Consider the following 24314-nt stretch of genomic DNA (forward strand, 5'->3'; position numbering starts at 1 on the left):
GCTGTCTTCTCTCTCGTTCCTTCTGCGTCAATGGTCCTTTAACACCGCCGATCTGCATAGGTTCTGAAACGTCGGTACTCTTAGGGTTAGCGTGAGTTTTGATCAGCACTCGAGTTTCGAACTTGGACCGATCTGCTTTTCTAGTTTGCAGTCTGTGGTCAAGTTGGACCACTAAGTCTATGTATTCTGCGCAGGCTTGAGGTGGATTTACTATTTGAGCTACAACATCCTTAAGTTCTCCGGGCAGGCCTCGATGAAATAGTGTGATCCTTTCATTTTCGGACCACCCCGTTTCTACAACCAGCCTATTAAAGGTGGCAATATAAGATAAGAGATCTTGGTTACCTTGTCGTAAGGATAGTAGTTTGTTGTCAAAGGCCTGTCCCTGAGAGTGTCGAGCGAATAATCTTTCCATGCTCGCCTGGAAGCTTTGAAAATCCTGGAGAATTGGGTCATCCTGACTTACCAACGGAACAGACCAATCGGCAGCACAGCCACTGAGATAAGATAATACAAAGGCTACCTTGGTTTGATCATTAGGGGAAGGCCCCAGGTCTGCATAGAAAGTGTAGGCGACATTGGTTCATAAAAACGGCATATTTCTTGGGGTCCCCCGCAAAACGTTCACGTGGGGCCAAAGGCATGTTTCCAGGTAGATTGATTTGTACCGGGTTATTCGAAACCATTGACGAGGCATTACCCCCAGAACTAGGTAAAGGAGTTTGTCCTGCTTGACCCTGCAACAATCGTTTGGCCAGGTCATCAGTTCTTTCCTTGGATAAGATTCATTCTCTTTTGAGAGCATTAGTTTCCTGGCGGGCGGAGTGTACTTCTGCCCTTAATTCCCCCAAAAGCTGAGCCAGCTGGTCTGTCTCAGAAGTTTCCATAGCGCCCAGGTGGGAAATTGTAGGTAGGCTTCGCGTTCTGTTACGCTCACCTGACTCCCACGGAGGCGCAGGTCTGGTTTGGAGTGTTGTTGCTTCTTCTATGGTGAAGCGCAGGACCCGGAAGATGGACTGGACCGGACCTTCGAATCTGGCTTGTCTGGCTCGCAGGATTATCTTTCTGTATGTGAAAAGGGAGTATTAACAATCTGCGGGAGAAAGTATAAGCCTCCCGCTCCCTTCTCACCCCTCTACGAAACCCTCCTGCAACCCCCACGTGAAGTCTCACCTTAGGGTTTGAAAGGTTGAGCTCTCCATCCTGCTTCTCATGCAGGGGCGCATTGTATCCAGTTACTTCACTGGGATTTTGATTGTAGAGGGTTCAAGTTTTGTTTTCCCGGTATAGTACCGTAAGGATTCTGTTAATGAGTATTATTCCGCAATAATAATTGTTCGTTGTCTCTTTTTCAGGTGCGGAAACTATTCCGAGAAGAGCTGTGGAACCGAAGAATGAGACTCTGGTGAGCTTGATGAGAGTTCTCTCAGTGTCCTTGTATCAATGCGCTCACTAACGCTGATGTCTTTTTTCTCCATAGGGGCCGGGGTCCGGAAATGCCTGGATGCGGCACCGACCTGAAACAAAGATCAATCCAGAAGAAATCAGGTAAGTCTTTAATGGGCGTTGGGTAACGTCTTTTCATGCGCCCACTAACGCTGATGTCTCTTTTTCCCCTTAGGGGCCGGGGTCCGGAAATGCCAGGACACGGGACCGACCCGAAATGAAGTTGGAATAACCCAACAGGTAAGCTGTGTAATGGAAATTAAGGTTTCCTTGTTTTCTTTCCCCTCTCACCTTTATTCTTGTCTTTTTCTCCCTAGGCGCGGTGATGTGGCTGCGAGTCCAGATGTCGCCGTAGAACGTGATGGTACCTTGTACAGGTGAGTGAGATGCGGCGCTGCAGCAATCGATGCAATGTGCTTTTAAATGGATGTCTTCCTTTTCAGGACTGTCGGCGAGATGTCTCCGGAATGCGGATTTAGCAAGTAAGGACTCTTCTTTACCCTTTTCTCTTCTCTTCTCTCTTTGCAGGTGTACCAGGATGCTGCCAGGAGTGGCAGAAGACAGAATGCAGGAGCAAACACGGTGAGCGTCCAGCTGCTAGATGCAGAACAACGCGAAGCGTGAGTTGCTGCTTGGGCGTGGCTTAAATAGCCTTCAAAGTAGTTCCAGGTATGTATCCTTCCTCTCAGGTATGTATTCCTCTCCTGACCACACCCGTGTGGTTAAGTAGTTCCAAATATAAAGTAGTCCCATTCAGGCCTCAGAAGGCCTGGATGTTGCAGCATGGTCTGCATCAGGTAAGTTAACACTAAGCACCTTTAACACAAAGTCCCCTTTTATGAGCCTGGCGCCTATGGCACCAGGACTGTGGCACGATATGAGCCTGGCGCCAAAGGCGCCAGGACTGAGTCCAAAGAGCCCCTACTTGAGGCTGTTGTGACTTCCCTTGAAGACATGATGTCTGCCTCTGGGTTAGCTGGGTCTTGTCTGGCACCTTGGAGGTAGGCATCATGACAGTGCTGGTGCTCTTTGAAGGAAGGTGATCCTTCTGGTGGGTATTTAACACAGCATACAGATGGCCTGACGTTGCCAACAGGAAGTGCCAGTAGTTCTGCTCTATTTGTTCATAGTTGAATGAAACTTCGACCTTGTCTATGAATTCCCACTGATTCCGGTCATTCTACAGGTTCTCAGGAGATTACAGAGTTTCAGTACCATGATGATTCCGATTGCTCTGGACTGGGAGTGGAGGACATGGAATGTAGACCTTCTGGAACTGGCCGTCTGCACATCTCAATGCCGTCCAACGAGAGATGGATCACCTGTCTCAGTGGGAGGGACTAGTCCTTCAATCCAGCCTTAGCACGCTCAGTCTCCAATCTTGGTTCTTGAGAGGCTAAAGTACAGGGATTGTGAAGTCTTAAATCAGAGAGGTTCCTCTCTCTGATCACTGGTCAGCTACCAAGGCCATATACAACTGCTGTTGGAAAAAGGTTTGTGCCTGGTGTAGAGGGAGGGTTCGGGACCCCATAGTTTGGCCTGCTGCATCAGTCCTCTAGTTTTTCCTATCCCTTGCCAGACAAGGATTGCAGATTGGGTCGCTGAAAGGATCTGGCAGCCATCTCTGTTTCCTGAAGAAATTTCTGAGCAGGGCACCTTCTTTGTTATCCCCACAGTAGTGCAGTTCCTGTGGGGGTTAATAACTTCCCATCAAAGCCAGTTATCGTGCCACCATGGGATTTGAATCTGGTTGTAAAGTTCAGATGGCTGCTCCTTTTGAACAGATGCATTCCTGCTCAATCAGATTGTTGACCCCCCGAAAACAGCCTTTTTAGTGGCAATCGCATGCTTCAGGCTCTTTCGATAAATTCCCCTTACATTTCTTTTTCAGCATCTAAGTTTATCATTAGAGTGCAACCCACCTCACCCATCCAACAAGGAGTAGAAGCTACATCGACTGGACCACAAGGGGACTCTCAACTTTTACATCTCCAGGCTAAGAAAGGTAAGAAACGAAGGGGCTCATAACAAGTTTGGCAGTGGCAGAAAAAAGTGAAGATAATTCCGTTTAACTCAATTTTTCCTGCACCTCCAAACTCCAAGTTTGCCAGTTTTACCTCTGGCGTAATTACCGGATGGTAATATCACCGATTTTTGGAAGTAAAGTAGACGAGTTACCTCTAGGTTCAAGCTGGAGGCAACTCCTCCACTTTACCTCAGAAATTCTGTGGTATTACCATCTGGTAATTCCGACGGTGGTAATACCAGCAAAAATCCATGGGGTTTTACACTGCCAAATACCGCCGGATCAAGTGGCGGTACCGGTAATACTGTTTGGTGGTATCTCAGTGGTATTACCACCAATATACCATCAACTCGCAATGAGCCCAATGACTAATTATTTGTTGCCTATGCAGGCCCCAAGGCTGGTTCGGTGGTGACAATGGAATTTCCAGAAGACTCATTCTTTGTATTACTGAAGGTTACAGACCTGCTGATAACAAAGCCATTGTGGGGTTCCGAGCACATCCCACTCAAGGAATGGCTGATGTGGGGTTCCCTTGCCCAGGATATATGCCAGGGCCTCTGTCCACATTTTGGCAAAGCACTATTGTCTAGACACTACGAACTCTCAAGATGCTAGTTCTTTTAGAGTTACCGTATTCAGAGAAACTTCATTGCTCTCCTCCCACCTATATTCTATATTAAATACTACCGTGAGAGTCTATCTGAGGATGTGTAATCCGTGGGGGGACGCCAACCATTAGACAAACAAATTATGGGCTGATGGCTACTCTCACGGATTCCTCTTTGCCATCCTCTCAAATAGAGAGCGCTGCGGGATATCTTTAGTGATAAGGAGGGAAAGAGAGAAGGAGAATATATATATATATTTCTGAGGCTTGTGAAATCTGCTTAGATCACATGCTGTGCATAGGCCGACATCTAGTGGAATCTGCGGAGTATTGCAGTTGTTGTTTTCGAAACTCGAAAAAAGGACGTCGACAGAGCGTGCCAGTAATACTATCGCTACTGTGACGTCCACTGCACCTATGACCCCTCACGTGTCCCTCAGATTGTTTTTTTCCGCCATGCTATACGGACGCGTATAGCGGAGTACCTTTCGGCAATAAGCCATTAACTTTTCACAATTATGATAGTATTTCTTTCTATCCTTTCATCGACTGCCGAAACACCACGCCGGTGAAGAAAGAAAACTGCCCATCTGCGACACTGCGATAAACCGTTCCGCCTTGGAAGGCCGCTCCGGGCCTCAGCCCAGACAGTAGGGAGGGAGGTGGGAGACCATTTTAGAATGCATATTCACCCCTTCCCACACTTTGTTCGCCTAGCTGCCGTTTCCATAACGCATAATTATGGAAAATACACCATTAAAATTTTGCCTTAAGTGTAGCCGAAAATTCCCGTGGGTGGACAAACACTTAGTTTGTGATTTAAATATATCACAGATATCCCATGCAACCAGCAAGGTAGAGTATGCACAGGCCCCAGCAGCCGCCCGCTACTCCGTCAATACCACCTGCCACCCCACCAGCCTGTGAGGACAGGTTTTTCGAGAAATTCCTCAGGCTGATGTCCCCTCAGATGGGCTCCATCTTTCGGGAGGTGATCAGGGACATGCTGCCACCAGTGCCCATAGTCATTCCTCCATTGGCGCCGGTCCCTCGGGCCCTGTCGCCGCCTCAGCTATCCCACCCTGGGTGCTTCGATTCCGGCTCCCCTGCCTCCTACAGTTCAGGCGGTTCCACACCAGCCTCCAGCTCCGGTCTCCACACATCAGCCTTTGGCTCCCAGCACTCTTCCCCGGCGCCAGACCAGCCTGACACCCTGGTGGACACTGATGAGGAGGAGGACCCCGACACACCATCTTCAGCCAAGGCCTTCCATGAACGACTTGCAGGTTTGGCCGAATACTTGGGGCTTCCACAGCCTGATGTGGAACAACCCGAGGCAGGGGTCCTGGCCGAGGTCCTGACTCTCCGTGACTAGAACAGGGATTTCGATGCAGAAGGATGTTGTTGCCTTGGCCAAAATAGGATGGCTGAACCCCCATTCAGCTCTGCCTACCAACAGGCAACCTCAACGCTAAGTGCAGACAATTAGAGGGGGATACACTCTTGTTGTCGGCACACCCTCTTCCACACTCCTCAGTGATTGCTGCAGCCTTTATATACTCGAAGCTGCAGTCTTCCTCGGCCACCTCGTCCTCGGCTCTGCTAGGCAAGGAGGAGAAGATCTTGGAGATGTATGGAAAGGTCTATTCCAACGCCTCGCTGCACCTTCGTCAGTCTAATGCGGATAGCATGCTCGCATCCGTTAACCAGAGGCTTTGCCGGGAAATAACGACTTCCTTCCGGGAACTTCTGGTACACAGTCAGGCATATTGACACCGCAGGCCGGGCCATCTGCATCGCCACGGACATGAGAAGGACTGCCTGGTTACGGGCTACCAAGGTCAACTCGGACATCCAGGAGCCCATATTGGACCTTCCATTTGAGAGTAGCGATCCCTTTCATTCCAGCACGGATGAGGAACTTGATAAGAAGAACAACAGTTCCCAGACTGCAAGATCCTTATCCATCCTCCCGAAATCCACACCCAAGGCCTACAGTCAAACGCACCAGCGTTCCGACATGGTACGGGTCTTCGGCGGGTTCCGGGGGTTCCAAGAATGACGGTCCAGTCAGCCGGACCGTTCGCCGAGTCAACACCACCGCAAGCAGCACAAGGCAGGGAATAAGGGCTTCTTTCAGTCCCCCCTCCTCAGCCTCAGAGGGAAAGAAGGCATGACGCGCCCTCTGGGTCCACATGTCTCCGGTGGGGGGCACGCTTGCCCTTGACGCACAGCCTTGGCGCGTAAGGTTTGTGGACCCCTGGATCCTATCAGTAGTGTCCTCAGGGTACCGCCTACCGGTACATCCCGCCCCACCCTCCTCTATGCCACTCCCACAGATTGGGACGGCAATTCTATTGGCGGAAATTCGATCGCTTGTACAGAGTCAAGCAGTGAAAAAAGTCCCAGCCTCCTAGCGGGGCATGGGCTTCTACTCCAGAATTACAGAAAAAGAACCAGGCTGGCCTGACAGTTGTATTGGACCTTTCCACCCTGAACCTTTCCCTTCCGCTTCAAAAGTTCAAGATGGTTACCCCAGTGCTTATTGCGGTGACACTGTGCCAAGGAGACTGGATGTGCTCCCTGGATCTGAAGGACGCATACCTACATGTCCCGATTTGGCAGCCCCATCGATCCTTCCTGAGGTTCCGGATCATGGGCTTTCACTTCCAATACAAGATTCTACCCTTTGGCCTCAATTCAGCCCCTGGGGTCTTTACCAGGCTTATGAATGCACTGGCAGCCCTTCTCAGGGCCCAGGGGCACCATGTATATCCATACCTAGACGACTGGCTCGTCAGGGCGAGATCTTGGGGGCGGTCCAGTACACCTCCTCCACCCTCATGACTACGCTACACAAATTGGGATTTTTCATCAATCTCAAGAAGTCACAGCTGGAGCCAACGCAGAGCCTGGCTTTCCTGGGACTCATCTGGGATACGAGCTCTGAGAGAGTTTTTCCCCCTGAAGACAGGATTGCTGCCATCAAGAAGGCCGCAAGCCATTTTCTCAACAGGGAGGTGACCATAGCTTGGTGGTACCAGCACCTGCTTGGCCTCATGGCAGCATTTTTTGCTGGCAGTACCTTACACAACGCTCAAAATGAGGAGATTGCAGTTACTCTTTGCAGCCTCATGGAATCAGAAGCAGTGTTTCCAGGCAGAATTCGTCAGCATCCCTCCAGTTCTCCACCAGGACCTGGTCTTGTGGAGCACGGACTGCAATCTGAGGATAGGCAGACCATTCCGTCAACCAGCCCCACAGGTTACCATCTCCACTGACTCTTCCCTGGAGGGCTGGGGAGCTACCCTGGACAAACATAGCATCCACAGAGTTTGGTCCCTTCAGGAACAGGAGGCACATATCAACTGGCTGGAGTTGAAGGCCATCTCGTTGGTTCTCAAGGCCTTCCTACCGCTTATCAGTGGCAAAATGATCCTCATTCAGACGGACAACTCCACCAGCATGTATTATATCAACAAGCAGGGTAGCATCAGGGCCCTCTCTCTAAGCACCCTGGCGATCAGCATGTGAGAATGGCTCTGGCAAACGACATACACTTGACAGCAATCCACCTCCCGGGGGAATCGAACCTGGAGCTGGACAGGCTCAGCAGGTTGGGCGTGGACGATTACAAATGGCAATTGATCGATCAGGTCCTCGATGGGGTCATCCACAAATGGACCTCTGCGCCACATGGTACAACTGGAAGTGCCCTCAGTTCGCATCCTGGCAGGGTCAGGGTCCCGGTTCCCTGGGAGATGCATTGCAGATACAGTGGAACAGCATGAAAGTATATGCGTTCCCTCCCACTACCCACTACCCTGGTGCACAAGGTGATCTGCAAGATAAGGGAGTCCCAGCACCTCTTAGTCATTCTCGTTGCTCCTTGGTGCTGGTGAGGCCATGGTTCTCTGAGCTGCTAAGCTTGTCGGACCAACCTCTGATTCACCTTCCACTGGGCCCAGCTCATCTACTGTCCCAGCAGGGGGGCAGGGTCATCCACCCCGCCCCGCAGAAGTTAGCGCTTGCAGCATGGTTCCTGAAAAGGTCACATTAAGATATGTGTCTTTCCCAGGCTAACCTGGACATCATACAGGGTGCAAGGAGTAATGCTACCAGGAGCCAGTACAAAAGCAAGTGCACTAGGTTTTACCACTGAGCAGAGTCCAAGGAGGTTGATACTCTCACATGCACCTTGGACGACGTGCTATCCTTCTCTGCACACCTCGCACACTCGGGAGTGCAAATCGACACATGCTGCACCTATTTGGTGGCCATCGGAGCATACTGGAACACGGAGGAGGAGGTATTTTCATCCTCCAACCCGATGGTGAAAAGACATTTGGCGGGCCTCCCCAGGCTCTACCCTCCTATCAAGAAGCCACACCCTGTGTGGGATCTTAATGTAGTGTTGGGCGCCTTGGTGCACGAACCTTACGACCCAGTGTCGTCCGCGGACATCAAGCTGGTCACTATCAAGACAGCCATCCTAGTGGGTCTTACGTCTGCACGCCGGTTCAGCGAAATTCAGGCACTTGGCGCTTCAGAACCGTACACTACATTTCGCAGAGACAAGGTGGTCCTTAGAACCCACCCCGTGTTCTTTCCTAAAGTGGTCTCTTTGTTCCATCTAAATGAGGAGATAGTGTTACCTACCTTCTTAGCGGACACGAAGGACGATGCTCAGAGAGTTTTGCACTGTCTGGATGTCAGGCGCGCCCTGAAATTCTATCTGGACAGGACCAAGAGCTTCCATATATCGGAGGCTCTCTTTATCATCTTCGGGGGGTCAAGGTCAGGCTATCGTGTTTCTAAGGTCTCTATAGCACGGTGGATGGTTTCGGCCATCAAGGAGGCCTATGAGGGGCAGCACAAGCCGCTTTCGGCAAACATGCACGCACATGCTGTTAGAGCCAAGGCCACTGCAGTCGCGTTCCAGAAGCACGTTCCATGGCAGGTCATCAGCAGGGCGGCCACATGGGCCAACCCTTCGGCCTTCTGCAAACATTACTGTTTGGATGCCGGATCCAGGTCAGATGCAGCATTTGGACAGGCAGTACTTAGGAACTTGTTTTCTTAAGGAAAGTCACCTCTCCACCCTGGGGCTACTTTCAGTTGTAATCACCCATACAGTATGGAGGAAAGGGGGCGGGATGTGGGAGTAATTATAAGTTACTCACTGTAGTGACTAAAATACTCCTAGTCCATAGTCCCCTTTCCTCCCTACGTCTCTCCAGCGTCCCCCCTAATGAAACTGGTGTCATTAGGCAATGGTAATATTGACAACGCGTCGATGGGTACTGAGGAGTGGCGCCGGTGGGCGGAGTCGAGAGTGCATGCTCCCAGGGCCGTGCCCCTCTAAATTTAAAGGGGAATACGATTTTTTTCTGGTGAAAAAGTTTCCGTCTCCCATCCCTAGCGAGGGACATCCATACAGTATGGAGGAAAGGGGACTTTGGACTAGGAGTATATTGGTAACTACGGTGAGTAACTTCTCATTTTTGCCTTGCTCCGAAATATTCAGCACCCCATGTCTCAGACAACTAGCCAGTGGTATTTGTGGCACACAGGCATACACCCTCTCTGATGCTTTGGTAGACTAAAGCCGCCGGGGCACTCCTGCCCAAGTGCTTGCTCAAGCTCTGCCCTAGATAAATCTATAAGCAGCTGCTTTGAGCCAACTATGGGAGCACTCTTAGTGCTCCACCCCTCGACACTGCTGATTCTCTGTGCCTGCTCAAACCGATCCCCTGGTATTTACCATGTGTCATACAGATGGCTTAATTTAATCCTAACATCTACAAGCACCTCAATTCCTTTTAACCGCAAAGCCTCCCTGCAATTTAAAACGCATGCACGAAAATACAGGTTTGTGAAACAAAAGCGTGCATTACAGCATTTACAAAACATGCAAACTAACAGAATAAGTATACATGGAGTTTGAAAGCAATGTCATTAAAACCAAGTACCTCTGATAGAGCTTTGCCCAGTGCTTTTATATGCATTTTTATTCTGAGTGTTAGTCCCTTAAAGCAGCATATCAAATGTTGTTCTCGCCATCCCCCAAGGGAGGTCTAAAGGGGCCATGATATTTTTTTTTATACTTTTGCAGCGAAGGCCAGCACTTCGCTAGATGCCCCGTAGCAGCTTCTTAGAGCTACCTGGTGTAAAACCTTGGCTCTTGCTTAATTGGACTTTTGAGGCACTTTCACTCTCTTTGACAGCATCTTGTAAACTGGAGGTGTCTCTGGGCGCGGAGTCACAGCCTGCTTTTGTACAGGCAGCGAAGGCCTCAACAAGGCCTGTCCATAACCCGAGAGGCTTCCAAATATTTTTACAACACAGTCGCCTTGTGAGGGTCGTAGTATACTTGCTTGCAGATAGCATCAGCCACTAAGTCAAAGCAGCCGAGCATCAAAGGCTGCAGATCCACATTTTCAATAGAACCACACTGCTTCATGAGGTTAGTTTTCCCTATCAATGCGTAGAGGGAAGTTATGATGTCCAAAGATGTATCCATTCTTTCTGCTTCTCTGGCCCTTGTATCCATCAATAGCCGCAAAAGGTGCTTGATCTTCAACAGAGAAGTATAGTTGGTTTAGATACTTAGCCAGATAAAGATAATTGTCTGTGCCCCCACGTGCTTGCTAACTGAATGTGATTTAGATTGTTGTGAGGAATGGGTTCTGCAATCCTGAATAGGATCCTTAAGTTGCAGATACTTACCAGTAACCTCTAGCGTGTGGATGCCATTAGACTCCAAAGATTCACCGGTAGTGTCATAAGCAACATGTTTGTTGCGTGCATGCACATTACTATTCATGTCACTGAAATGGTAAACAATAATATTCCCTCCTTTCTGACACACCCTAACGGGACATCCCCTCACTCAATATAGGATATGTTAAAAACAGAGAGTGGTGGTAGGCTGAGGTAGAGGGAGTTGGTAGGGTGGTTGGGGGTGGAGAGATCAGAGGTAGATTTGTTGGGATTAGAGGGTGGTGGTGGTGGTAGGTTAGGGGTAGAGAGAGTTGGTAGGGTGGTTGGGGGCAGAGATATTGGAGGTAGGATGGGTGATAGTAGAGAGAGTGGGGGTAGGGTGGCCTAATGTAATTGGGCATATGGAACTGCATTGAAGCTCCAAAGGGTCACAAAACAGACATTATTTGTGGTTATTGGTTAGTTATTTGATATCATATGTATACCCCTATTAATAAGTGATGGATGAGGGCTAGATAGAGCAGCAGGAGTGTGCTTATGCCAGTAAGGTTGATCATGTCAGTGCTCACGGCTCTCAGTTAGTACATCATCATGGCTCCTCCCCAGTGGTGCTGCCAGAAATGGGTTGTAAAGCCTTTTCCTGCAAATCAATGTGATCTGAATTTGACCCCCCACAACTCTTTGACGGCTCATGCTTTGCACAGTGTTAGGAAACTATTTTTAGTCAGTCCATTAAAAAAAAGGTATCAAACTTGAATTTTTTGAGGCACTAGTCGAACAAATACATCCTTAAAGGGGATCATCTCATTGGTGGCGCAAAGCTCAGGGCCCCCCACACTCGAAAGCTGGGGCATGCTGCCCCATTAAGGCTGGCAGTGTTTGGGATCCCCCACCAGAAAGCGCTTCGCAGGAAAGTTGGAAAACACGCCGGAGCCAATTAATGCCTGAGTAAGCAGACGTCTCCTAATACTGCCGATGTGTAGACCGCCAGCAGATCCAAAGAGAGTGGGCACCTGGGGAGAAGGCTGATGTCACTTTGTGCCCCTATCAAGAAGCGATGCTCCAGCAGTCTCTTCAAACATGCATTTATAATCCACACCAGCACGGGTGGCTCAGTTGTATACTGCTCTTTGCCTAAGTTGTTAAAGCGCAGAGAAGAGACTTGAAAGGAGATCACTCCGCGCTGGACTTTATGCATAGTCCACAGGAGTTCAACTGACAAAACGGATTGGTGCATAGAAAATCCAAATACAACGTTCATCTAGTTAAGTGCAGTCATTTTGCTCCTACTTCGGAGCGTGCACAGCTCCCTGGTAACAGCAGCAGGCCGGCAGATATGAGCGAGAGGGTCAAGGCTGGGATGCTGCTTTGGCCATTTCATCGCCCAGGCATCAGCAAGTTGCCATTGCAACGCCAAACACTGCTCCCAAACTCACCTTTCTCCTTTTTTTTTGCATTTACAGTACCAATGATTTAGCGATTAGGTGGCTTATGGCACCAAAGCGCCAAAAACAGAAAAACGAGTGTGTGCGGCAACTGCCAGTGGCGGTGGCAGCTGCTTGGTTCAATCCGGGTACTGTCTGCAGGCAAGGTAAGAAAAGGGCTGTGTAGCGTCGGAGGGTCTCTGTGTCTCTGAGTTCACGTTCGCAATCTCGTTTGTGTCGAGAGCAACAGAGGCCGTGAAGCTGGAGGCCGCTTTGGGCACAGCAATCATCAATCCTCAGGCAGTTAAAAAGCAGGAAATCTGATGTTGGGTTGTTTTATGCATAGCGGAATGTTATCAGATAGTGGGGAAGGAAACACAACCAGTATTAAGACCCCATTCTACTAGATGTGTAGCGGCTTCATCTGCCCTCCAGAGGGGCATGCCAGTATGGGATATTTGTCAGGCTGCAAGATGTGCCTCGCTGCAGACTTTTACCAAATATTACAGTTTAGAACTTGCATGAGGCAGGGATCCCTTCTTCAGTAGGGCAGTGCTGCAGAGTTTTTTGGTGTAGCTTCTATTCCCACCTCCTTGTATGGGCACTGCTTTTGGAGTCTATCAAGAGGAGGAATCTGTGGAGAATTCAATCCGTCGAAGGGGAAATTGCTTTCTGGTAATGTTCTTTCCATGGACTCTTCAAAGGTAGTGCCTCTGTGCCTGCTTAGGTGTTTCTGACCGGTTTCTGGCATATTCCGCCCGACAGCTAGGAATATTTTATAGATAAATAATATGATAATGAAATACATTTTGCATGCGAACTGACATAATTGAATGTAAGTACATTTTACATTCCATGTATTTTAAATGTTTTTCGTATACGTTTAGAAAACTGATCACATCATAAAGAAGCGTGTAAAGATTATATAGGTAAGAAGGCCTAATATTTGTGTCTGTTTTTCCACCAGGACAGAGTGATTATTAACCGATTAGATAGTATATGCCAGGCAGTATTGAAGGGGAAATGGCCTTCAACAAGAAGAAGTTATGACAACAGTAATGTGGCATCTTTCTACACAACCAAACTCCTGGATAGCCCTGGTGCTGCAACAGACTTAAGCGATTCTAATGCACCAATATCTGCAAGTGTTTGCGTTAAAGAAGACCACGATCTGTCACCACAGATGTCAAAGGTGAAGAAGCATGTTCGAGAAAAGGAGTTTACAGTGAACATCAATGACGTATGTTTATTTTTATTGCCCTAGGACCCGATTGTGATTGTGGTGTGCGGCATGCTTTTCCTGCAAAGTGGCTGCCTGCTCTCACTCTCAGTTACTTCTTTCACACACTTGTTTTCGGGTACTTGAATGTCATTATTTGGGTACACCATGTTTACATTGTTAAAGTCCTTTAGCTGGTCCATCGATTAAAAAATGCTGTCTTGAATTTTTGTGACCCTGCCGTTATATGTCTCTTAGTGTGTTTTGTGCAGTTCCTAACAGTTTAATAGCTTTTTGACCTTCCTTAAAAATATATATGTTTAGAGTGCATTTGGCTGTGTTTGAACATTTGGAATGCTCTGCTCAAGGCAACATTTTGTACTAATCTAGTATTTAGGAAGATGGTGGTTTGTAAAAATTGGCACATGTTATACATATTTTTTTAATTATGGTGTTTGCAATTTAAAGGGGCAAGACAGACCAGGCAAATCAATATTAACGTTTGCTGAACTTGTTTTCGCTTGATTTAATTTTTCTTCACATTTCTACTAACGTAGTTTGGTGACCATTTTGTTGTGCTGTTGCTGATATCAGGTCTTTGACATCACAGCAGTTTGTCTTTAGCTTTGCAGCATTAAAATGGCATTGCTGATCACCCATGTAAATATTGGCAGTGGTTTTGAGAATGTAACATGCTGAAACCTTACAAATGGTATAAGGTCGGCTTTCTTTTGGAAACACTTTTGTTTACTTTCCAGACATGTTTCCAATAAAAAGGCATAGACATGCGTACAGATGTAGTTCTAGTATAAAAAAAAGTATCTAGACAACTAACGTGGACTTTCTATTGAAACTTATTCTGTGCATTTTAAATTAATTTCGAATGAATACTGTACTTCCAGAGTCCTCTTCTCTTAAAATAGACCTTCAGTCACAGACTGTTTGGGCAACATTTAATTGCCACCCAGGGGCCTGCACAACTCAATGTTAACTCAGGCCGACACTACTATAGCCTCAGTGCACCAGAAGCGGCACAAATTATGTGCATACTGAGCTGCCCACACTTTTACTTCAGTTATTTTTTTCTGCAGGTTTTTTTGTGGGGTGGTCAGCCTCTTGAAAGGAATTTTCTTTTTATGTCCTATCACCTAAATGAGGCACCTAGCCTTGTAAAGACAGTTGCAGAACAATTTGTGTTTTAGAGTGCCATCAGTTAAGCATTTGGTACGGAGTAATGTGGTACCTGACAATCTGTGCACCCTAAAACGGTGTATTACCATGTCAGCAAAGTCTTCATGGCTTTGAGCAAATTCCGTGCAGCTGTGAGGCTTGTTTCTCTGCCAAAGAACCCAAGGGAACTCTTGTTCCTGAATGTTTTTTAGGTTAGGAAGGGATGGGGAAGAGGAGGAGGTCCAAGTCCCTGTTTCAAAGCAGATCATCCTCTTCATACAGTCACATCAGTGGCATGGTTCCTGGACCTCTGCTCCACTTTCATCAGAGGAATTTGTCTCTATTTATGAAATAAGCAAGATGACCCGCATTCCCCACAGTAAGCTGTTTTCCACAGGCATAGGAAGCGTTATGGGCTGCGAGGCCCAATGTTTTCAAGACGTCCAATCTTTCATCTCAGTTCCATCACCATCTCAAACCGCTACTCCTTCACTGGACAATGGAGGAAGCCACTGCCAGGCTAGCCACCATACACCTAGGAGTTCAGTCCTGAGCTATCGTAATTAAAGCCTGCTCTTGCAGCTGGTCCTTTGGTACGGTTCCCATATGACACCTACATTTTTGGTGCTGGCTCCTTTGGCACCGTTTTCTATCAATACATTGGGTCACATTTGGTCCCCTCTCGTCATCTTGCTCACTTCCTGAATTATGGCTCCTCTTTGTGTGCCCTCCAACAGGGTCACCTTTCTAACGGGATAACACAGAATCTTTTCAGGGGAGCTGCATGAAGACTTAACATTTGGCCTTGAAAGCCAAGGTGACATGGGTGTGAACCAGAGCGCACTCCCCCGATTGTTTGGCTCCATTTCCCATGTTTATGAGGAGTTGCTTGATTTGGCACAATGCCGGCATGAGAACAGTGGCCTTCCTCGTTCGGGAAAGATTGTTGGTCATTTAACATAGCCTACATGAGGGCTGTTGATACGTTGGGCCCTTTTGGCTCCCTACAGTTGTGAGTAAGGTCTATGCCCGTGTGGGCATTTTGGATGCTGATGCTTCCCATGGCACTCTCATATTCTTTAGCAAGGTGATCAAGGAGCTGCCTCCTTTATGTTCCATATCAAAAACAGTAGTAGTTAAAAAGCCTCACCCAGCTCCAGCAACCTGATCATTTTATGTACCCGCCCTACCCCACAGTTCCTTATTGTCCTTCCTTATTGTTCAGAAATGGATTGCAGGAGCCTGGCCTGTTACTTTTTCGACAGTATCCCCTGACAGAGAATCAAAGAAAATGGACGCATTTGCTAAGAATGTCCTTGCATCTGGGATCCGTTAATTGTTAGCCGAACCATTAATGCTTCTTGAACCCTAGTAACATACTCCCAATCAGAGTGGCGAGTCATGCAGGGAAATGTTTGCCTCCTGACATGCAGTTTCCTATTATGCAACAGGATTTGTCAGCCACTGAACTTCCATTAGGAGGCGGCATTATGCAGTTTAAGGATACTATTATGTTTTTATTAAATTATATATTATAGCCGAGACCCCTGACAAGCTTTACATATGCAGAAGTCCCACCACCATTAACACCAGATTGTTCTCATTGTAGTGCAGAATATTGATGGAACCTTAGCAGTAGTATCACCATGGACAGGTGAAGCAGGACCTAAGAGGTGAACGTTAGTGGTAACGCCAGCACTCCTCCATCCTTATACATTTAAAGATGAACTTAGTTACCAATAAATAAAGAAGATACATTAATGCAAATTACCACTTGATATTTGTTCCATGTTTTGCCATTGCATAATTTGACAGAATAGCACAGCCTTTTGACTAACCTGAATGATTTCGAAAAGCATAATGCCCGTTTCTACGCATTCCTTGATAATTGTACCAGATCACCGGCTTCATAGTTTTTATTTACATCCATATTGTGTATCGTGATTCAGCTCCGTTTTATTTTTGTGATACTCTTGTTTTCTTGTATTACTGCACTCCAGCTGCAAAAGTATTATCTTGTTCCGCCAACCCTGACACAACCTGGTATTTGTCTTTCTTCTTTGAAACAACATAAACCAGCGTTGTAAAATCTTGCACTAAATGAAACATTTCCCACAAACAATGGTTTACTGTAAAGTTATTCCCGCTCTGAGACAAAGTATTGGGTCATTAGTCAAGCATGCATACATTATTTTGAGGCAGTTTAAGGGACTTTCTCTAGCACGATTATTTTTTAGATAAGACATAAACACTGCATTTGAAGCACATGTTCTTTGAGTACATTTGCCGATAGGATGTACATTACTGCCCTCTTAAAGCAATAATGTTTAACAGAATTAGCAAAAATGACTATCGGACAGGATTATGAATTTGGTTAATCAAATAGACCATTAAAAATCAACCAGTGGGGAAGAGATCAGCACTAATTAAAGTGTGTTGGGGATTGGCGATATTGTCTGTGGTAGGTATTATCAATAATAACCATTCAAAATTATCACAATTGTGATGAGCAGTTAAGGGATTTGCTGCAATGGTTAATTGGCAGGTTATTGGCATTAATGAGAACGGCAATATTCATCTTGCTGTTTATCATTAAAAACATCAGGCTGGATTGGCCATAATGATCAATCAAAATTAGCAATACTTCGGCATAACCCTTTGCAGAAATTGTATTGCTCATGCATCAAACTCATACACTCGCTCCACTTCCCCCACAGATAGACACATCCTTTCCTCAAAGGCATTGCCCCCACCTGCAGCCCCACATGCAGATTGCCACACACTAGCCACTCAAACTCCCCCCACAGGCAGGTTTGAACACCTCACCTACTCCCATAACCCATAGACATGGCTCCATCGTCATCCACCCTGCATGAGGTTAATACCCACACTCCAACAGTCCCACATGCAAATCTCTTTTCCCTAGCCACCCAATTGCCCCTACAGATACATAACAAAGCACTCCAGCAATTCCTACAAAAGCAGTGCCTCACTCTTGATCCACCCCCAATAAACCCACAGGCATCACTCACCGGCACACACACACATTCTTGCTCTCTGTGCAGCTCCACTTGTAACTGATTCTGAAACACTACCTTCTAGACATGGTGCCATAGGCAGGCAAAGGTTAATAAAGAACATAGAAGCCAAAGGAGGGATGGAGAAAGGGAGGAGATAAAAAAGAGGTCCAGCAGAAAAGTTGTTTGGAACCTTAAGATCAGAGTTCTAACTCCCATTTGACAGAAATTGTGTAATGTTGGACAAATCTCTTTCTCTCTATCGTTCTGTTTGCTAATCTGCCAAATGCCAGAGTGCAAGGAAACAAATTGAACACTAGTATCAACACACTTTATTTAATCAAAAAGAAATACTACTAGAGGATGTAGGTGGTTTGCTGGCTAAACTGCAACTTTTGGAATTGGAAGATATAGATTCTAATGTTCTGGCATGTTATGTTAACGAGTCTTGTCTAGCGCACTATCACCCAAGGGTATCTTAGCGCTGAGACAGCATATTTATAAACATAACAGAGCTAGAACAGTAGGGTCTTTAAGGCCCATCTGAACTCAAGATGGTTGGGAGTGTTACGCAGTGGTAGCGGTAGGGCATTCCAAAGTTTTGCCGCAGCAACAGAAAAAGCCTGGTCGCCAACCCTGGCTAACTGAGCAATAGGAGCTACTAGCAAAGAGTGGACTTGGAGTGGAGTTCGCGACCAGTAAGGTACCGTACAAATCTGCCCTGAAGGTAACTCGCACCTTGTCCATAAAAGGCACGATGAACTATACAGAGGGATTTGAAGTCAATTTGACCAGTCACAGGGAGCCAGTGAAGAGTGCAGAGGGTCGCAGTAATATGAACCCCATACTGAACATTCCTAGCAATCCGAGCTGCAAGATTCTGAAGGAGTTGTAATCGGCTTATTAGCTATTTGGGCTGGGCCAGGTACAGCGAGTTACAATAATCAATCCGACTCAGAATTAATGTAGCCACAACAGGAGAGCGAAGGTGAAAGGGAATCTGTGGAAGTACTTTACATAGAATCCTCAAATGGAAATGCCCTGCTTTGCAGACCACAGTCACCTGAGAAGCCATGGAGAGAGTGGAAGAAACTACCACTCCCAAGATTGTTTACCTTTGTCACAGGGGGAGGAAGAGTCCCAAGTGTAGATGGCCAGAAAGAAGCAACCCAAAGTGACGGATAGGAGAAGCACCCACCACCATCACCTCCATCAACGTCACCATTAAGTTTCAGCCAATTATGGTTCATGCAGCTCCCCAGAGCCCCCAGGCACAGACAGAGGTGCAACGGCAACTCAGCCTAGTCAAGATCTAAATGGACCAGGATCTGTGTGTCATCGGCTTATGAGTAGCACTGGTGGCCGAAGCAGCGAATGAGACACACCAAAGGATTAATATAGATGTTAAATAACATTGGTGACAAAGCAGGGCCTTCGGGGACACCACAAGTGAGGGAATAGGGTGAAGAGAGAGAAGGAGGAAGAGAGAGGGTTTGACTCCTATTAGCCAAGAAGGAGGTAAACCAGGTCAAAACAGGCCCGGCCACACCAGCATTAACCAGGCGTGACACCAGTGTAGGGGTGATCAGTGGTGCCAAACGGTGCTGAGAGGTCTAGCAAAATCAGGGCACCTTACCCTCCTTGTCCACCAGCCTGGCCATATCATCCATGACCGATACAACACACTCTCAGTGCCTCGTCCCGGCCGAAATCCGGATTGAAAACAATCAAGAAATCCAGTGGTTTCTAGGAATGAAGAAAGAAGAGGAGAAACCAGTGACTCGAACAGCTTCATAGGAAACAGCAGTAAGGAAATAACTCAGAAGTTGGCTGGAAGAAAGGGATCCAGAGATGGCTTTTTTTAACAACGGAATGACAGTGGCATGTTTCAGCTCTTCAGGCATATGGCCGGTTTGACAGGACAAATGAATAGCCTGTGTAAACCTAGGCAGCATGTCTGTATAGATGTCTTTTAAGACTGAGAGTGGAATAGGGTCAGATGGTGCCACAGATGTAAGGCGGCTAATCACATTGCCTTTCCAACCTTGTGTGGTCTTGGACAAATCACTTTAGTGCACTGTCTCCTTAGCTGGCAGAGTTGGTATGCTTTGGTATAAGGTAATCACCAGTATTATATGCAGCACTAAGAAAGATTGGAGATGAGAGCCAATGTGGGAGGTGCTGTCTAGCAACAAAGTTGCCACCTTTCAAACAAAAAAAATCCAGATTATTATCAGATTTACCCATTTGATCTTGGGCAATTCAACACCAGTATAAACCACAATATTCCACTAAAAAGACACGTGAAAGGTATAGTCCAGTTAAATTAAATAATAGACAAAAGATCTGCATTATAATCAGCAGCATCATGTTGGTATTGCAATTGCTATCCACACCAATTGTGGACTGCCTTTGATCTGCTAAAACATCAGTAGGCCATTAGCTTTTGGTAGGTTGATATGTTTTTTTTTAATGTATTTTTATAGATTTCGCAGATTTACCGGGTTACATAAACCAACATTTCCCCCAAACAGCCCATCCCGCCTCCCTCACCCCCCCCTTCCGGAAGAGATCACAATGTTCAATTGTTCTCGGGATCCACTATGAAGTGAATAAGTCCGTAATTCTGATGGTGTGCGGGCACCATTGAGCCATATAGTCTGATTGTAGATACTCCAGTACTCTTCCCCATTCTTTTGTGAAAGTGTCTTCCTTGAAGATTATGTTTAATCTTTCCCATGGTAATTTGCGACCAGACCTTTTGTAACCACGTAAATAGCATTGGTGGGTCTTGTTTCTTCCAGCCCTGTGCAATTGTGGCCCAGGCCGCGATGACCAGGCCCATGAGACTTCTCCATTGCGCCTTGGTGAATGTTTTGGCATGCTGCCCTTTCAGATTGCAAAGCCAGACCCTCACTTCGAGTTGATCCACGTCTGGAAATATCTTTTTCATTTCGGATATCACTTCTGACCAGAAGCCGGTGACCTTTGGGCAGTCCCACCAGATGTGTCTCCATGTGCCAGCATCCGTACAGCCCCTCCAGCACTGATTTGACGTGTGCGAGTACATGCTGTTTAGACTCTCTGGTGTATAGTGCCATTGTGTGACTATTTCGATCCACATTTCTCTGGTCTGGGCCGCACGTGTTAGTTTGGGGATGTCGGTCCATAGTGTCTGCCACTGTTGGATCGCGATATCTTCTCCCAGTGTTTTTTCACATTTTTTCATGTATGCCCATTTCAGGTCCTCTTCCTGTGAATTTATGAAACTATATAGAGTGGAGACCAGCTTTCTCTATCCTGAGTTGGTGAGAAGAAATTTTTCGAAGGCGGTCAGTTCCCTGGTCGCCGCCTGTGTTATCTCGGGCGTTGTCAGCCAATGTCTAAGCTGTTCATATTTGTATCTGTCCGCGTTCGTGAGGTTCCAAAATGATTTGCAGTCCGCGAAAGATCTCACTTCCTTCTCCATGAACATTTCCCCAATTTTCCTACATCCAGCTTCCTCCCAATTCTCGTATGCGCTGTGCTCCAGCCCGGGTGGAAATTGCGGATTCCTGCATAGTAGGTTGATATGTTAACTTGCCATTTATTGACATGCAGCAGTCCTAGGTTGCCAGTAGAAAACATTGACCAGTCGTGTTTGAGAACAATTTGATGCCCCTTTCTGTGATATCACAGAGGGGTCGTTGGTTCTGTGATGTCACTTCCATAGCATCTTTGATTTTGATCAAATGGTTCTAGTTATTCTAATCTTAGTTTTCCTACGTGTCCAACATTGTGTGATATTCCTCAAATATCTTTGCACGTTTACTTCACCATTCTTTTTTGCAAATGGGGATTAATAAAGAAATAAAATGAACTCCAGTATGAAGATCTATATCACATAAAATGAAATGGCCAGGGGGATAATCTAGATCCTAATGTTGGAGTCTATTTGACCAAGTGGTTTATACTTTAGCAAAAAAAAGCCCCTGTGTTTCCCACATAAAATCAATCAACCTTGATGTACGTTAATGGGGAACCTGTAACCTCCTTGCTTACTAGATCATTGACCCCTTGTGTGTAAGTTCTGTCTTATGCTGGATGTAAGGATTTAAAGGCAGGTTGCCTTTTCTATCTAAACTCCACAAGGGACTACCTAAGGTGTCCCTACTCCATACAGCTGTTGGTTCTACAGACACTCTACCCAACTTGGCTGTTTTTCGGTCACACTCCCGTTCTCCTCTCCCTCTTTCAATCTCTCACTACCCCCTTTCTCCAGCTCCACCCAGCTCTACTCTTTTCCATCTCCTCCCGTCCCTCTGATGTTTCTCATTCCTCCTAGGCCTCGCCTCCACCCTTTGTTGTTACTACCTGCTCCACAAGCCTACTGCTCGCTCCTAGACACAACTACTCTCCTCCACCTACTCAACACCCTCTTTCCTCTCACACAAATCGCTTCCCATTCCCTCCTTAGACTTCCTCCCTTAGACACACTTGTTACACTCTCACGCACACTAACAACTCAGTACTACTTGCACTCACTAGCCAACACCTCACATGATTTAGAATTTGTCTCCACCCTCTACATCTCCTCCCATACTTCCTTCCTCCAGCGGTCTCTTGGTCTGCCATCTCCTCCTCTGACCTCTGCTGCACATCCCACACCCTCTTGCTTCATGTCTCCCCTTTTGTACTTCCCCCTCCTGCTTCCTATTGTCTACTCATCCTAGCCTGCCTGGCCCTCTTTTCCCCTCCCGGTAGGTATTACAGTAAAGTTGCTAAATAGCTGGCTAAGCCCTACCCGCTTCTCGTGGGTCTGCCGTGATCCCGCAATGGCCGCCTGCGGTTCATCAAGTTGCAGTTAATCCGTGGAGGCCTGTGGATTGCACTCCCCAGGTAAGTGCTTCCCTTTTTGGGGTTTCTACCTCTTTTCCATGTCCCCGTTGATGTAGGGTTTTGTCGGTGTTATTGGCCCGGCATCCGCTGCTGTTGTGAAGCGGAACACGGGTTGCTACACGGTCACATGAATCCTCCTGCTGCGTTGCTGCTCTTTCTCTCTGCAGGGTACTAGACTTGGAAAATATGCTCGCTCATGACGCCGGTGGGCTGCTGTCACCCATCTGGTTTTCGCTGCAACTCTCGTCTGACGAGTTGTCTTTGGAATTAAGATAGAGACTCAGGCTAGTATTGCGTTTAGCAGGCATGGCGTGGGACATAGTTGTACTGCACAAAAACACAAAGCTTAAAACTGCTTGTTACTTAAATAGCCTATTGCTGTCACTTTGGATCCTACTGCCCCAGCCAATGACATTAGTCCTCCTTAACTCCACCCCTGGTAGCCATCACAATTTTACCGCACATTTAAGTGTTGGGAATCCTTGTTTTTTCGCTCTTTAAAATCTTGACGTTTTGTCCTATTTTGTAAAACATTTTTCCATTGTTTCTTCAAGTTTAGGCCCTCCGGTGACTCCTGGCTAGGGGGACCCGTTGCCGGTGAAGATCCCGACCATCGACGGGTCTTCCAGACCTTCTCCACGTCTGAGGCCTTCCTCCACCATCATGATGGCAGACAGTAAGAAGAAAAGCCTTTTTAAGGCTTGTTCTGAATGTCACCTAAATAATGTGTATGCAGGGGACCAAAATAAGAGCTGCTTTACTGCTTGCATCCAGACCACGACATGCAGAGATGCTCCATCTGCCAATCCTTTTAATTGAAGACCCGCAAGGACTGTCGTCACAAGAGAAGGGCACGGGGCCTCTGACTTGACCCTCAGTCCACATTCATGCCTCTGCTAGAACTGGCAGGCCCATGGAACATACTCCCTCTTCTAAGAGGTCATATGAGTACTCACCCCTGGGGAAGAAATCGCACACTTCAGCTTCCCACCCCCACCAACCAATTCCTCCACCTCGTCGGGGACCCCATCGACAACTGTCTCATCTAAGATTAATGCTACTATGTCGACGGCTGTATCGTCTACGCCTAAGAGTATTGCGTCGACGGCTGCAACAGAAGCTCCGTCTTCAACACACTCTTCGGAGAAACAGCGTTCCTCGACGTACCCATCTACAGGCCAAAATCATCATTGATGGAAAAAACCTCATCGACTCACAAACCATCGAAATCGGCTACTGCGTCAACAAGGCAATCCTCTGCTACCGAATCTACCAGCAAACTCATATTGGCAAAGATCTCCTTACTGCCCAGACCGTCTTCAGCACCGTTGGTCTCCCAATCGCAGATTCCTATGATTGACACTTTTTGCAGAGGTGCTAGTGTAGACCGGGATATTCCTCCAGCACTGTCTATTCTACCACGGCCAACGAAGGCCAAGCCACTCTTCACCCTGGTTCCCTTTTTAACACCTGCTGCAGCTCCAACTGCCCAGTTACTTCTAGGAGGTGAAATTTCAGATGACAAGCCTCTGGAGGTTTTATTTTCTGACCACAAAGAAATCAACAAAGAGCCTGATCCTCTTATTACGATACCTCGCCCAATTTCTCCATTGCAGCCTCCTCCAAGGCCTCCAGTTCGAACCACTGCAGTACCGGCAGGCCCCTCAGGCACATCAGCACCTAGGGCTGTTTACCTTGATATCTTGTCAACCTTGCAAACACTAGTTTCTGAGCTCCAACACTGTCTTCCTACTTCCATGCCCCTCACAGAAGCTCGTCTGCATTACCGTCAAGTTTAATT

General features: G+C 47.1%; 1 protein-coding gene across 8 annotated transcripts in view; it reads left to right on the top strand.

The window, feature by feature from the left end:
* CHD9 (chromodomain helicase DNA binding protein 9) overlaps positions 1-24314 on the top strand; it is a 3201601-nt gene that overhangs the window by 2871130 nt on the left and 306157 nt on the right. For 5 of the 8 annotated variants that reach the window (XM_069639531.1, XM_069639523.1, XM_069639522.1 and 2 more), the window contains one exon: positions 13197-13469. In XM_069639531.1, coding sequence (XP_069495632.1) covers positions 13197-13469 — 273 coding nt within the window. The remainder of the gene's footprint in view (positions 1-13196; positions 13470-24314) is intronic. The other 3 variants (XM_069639526.1, XM_069639529.1, XM_069639537.1) reach the window with 1 other exon arrangement.

The sequence above is a fragment of the Ambystoma mexicanum genome, chromosome 1q (assembly GCF_040938575.1).
Source record: "Ambystoma mexicanum isolate Mex_15411 chromosome 1q, UKY_AmexF1_1, whole genome shotgun sequence".
Lineage (NCBI taxonomy): Eukaryota > Metazoa > Chordata > Amphibia > Caudata > Ambystomatidae > Ambystoma > Ambystoma mexicanum.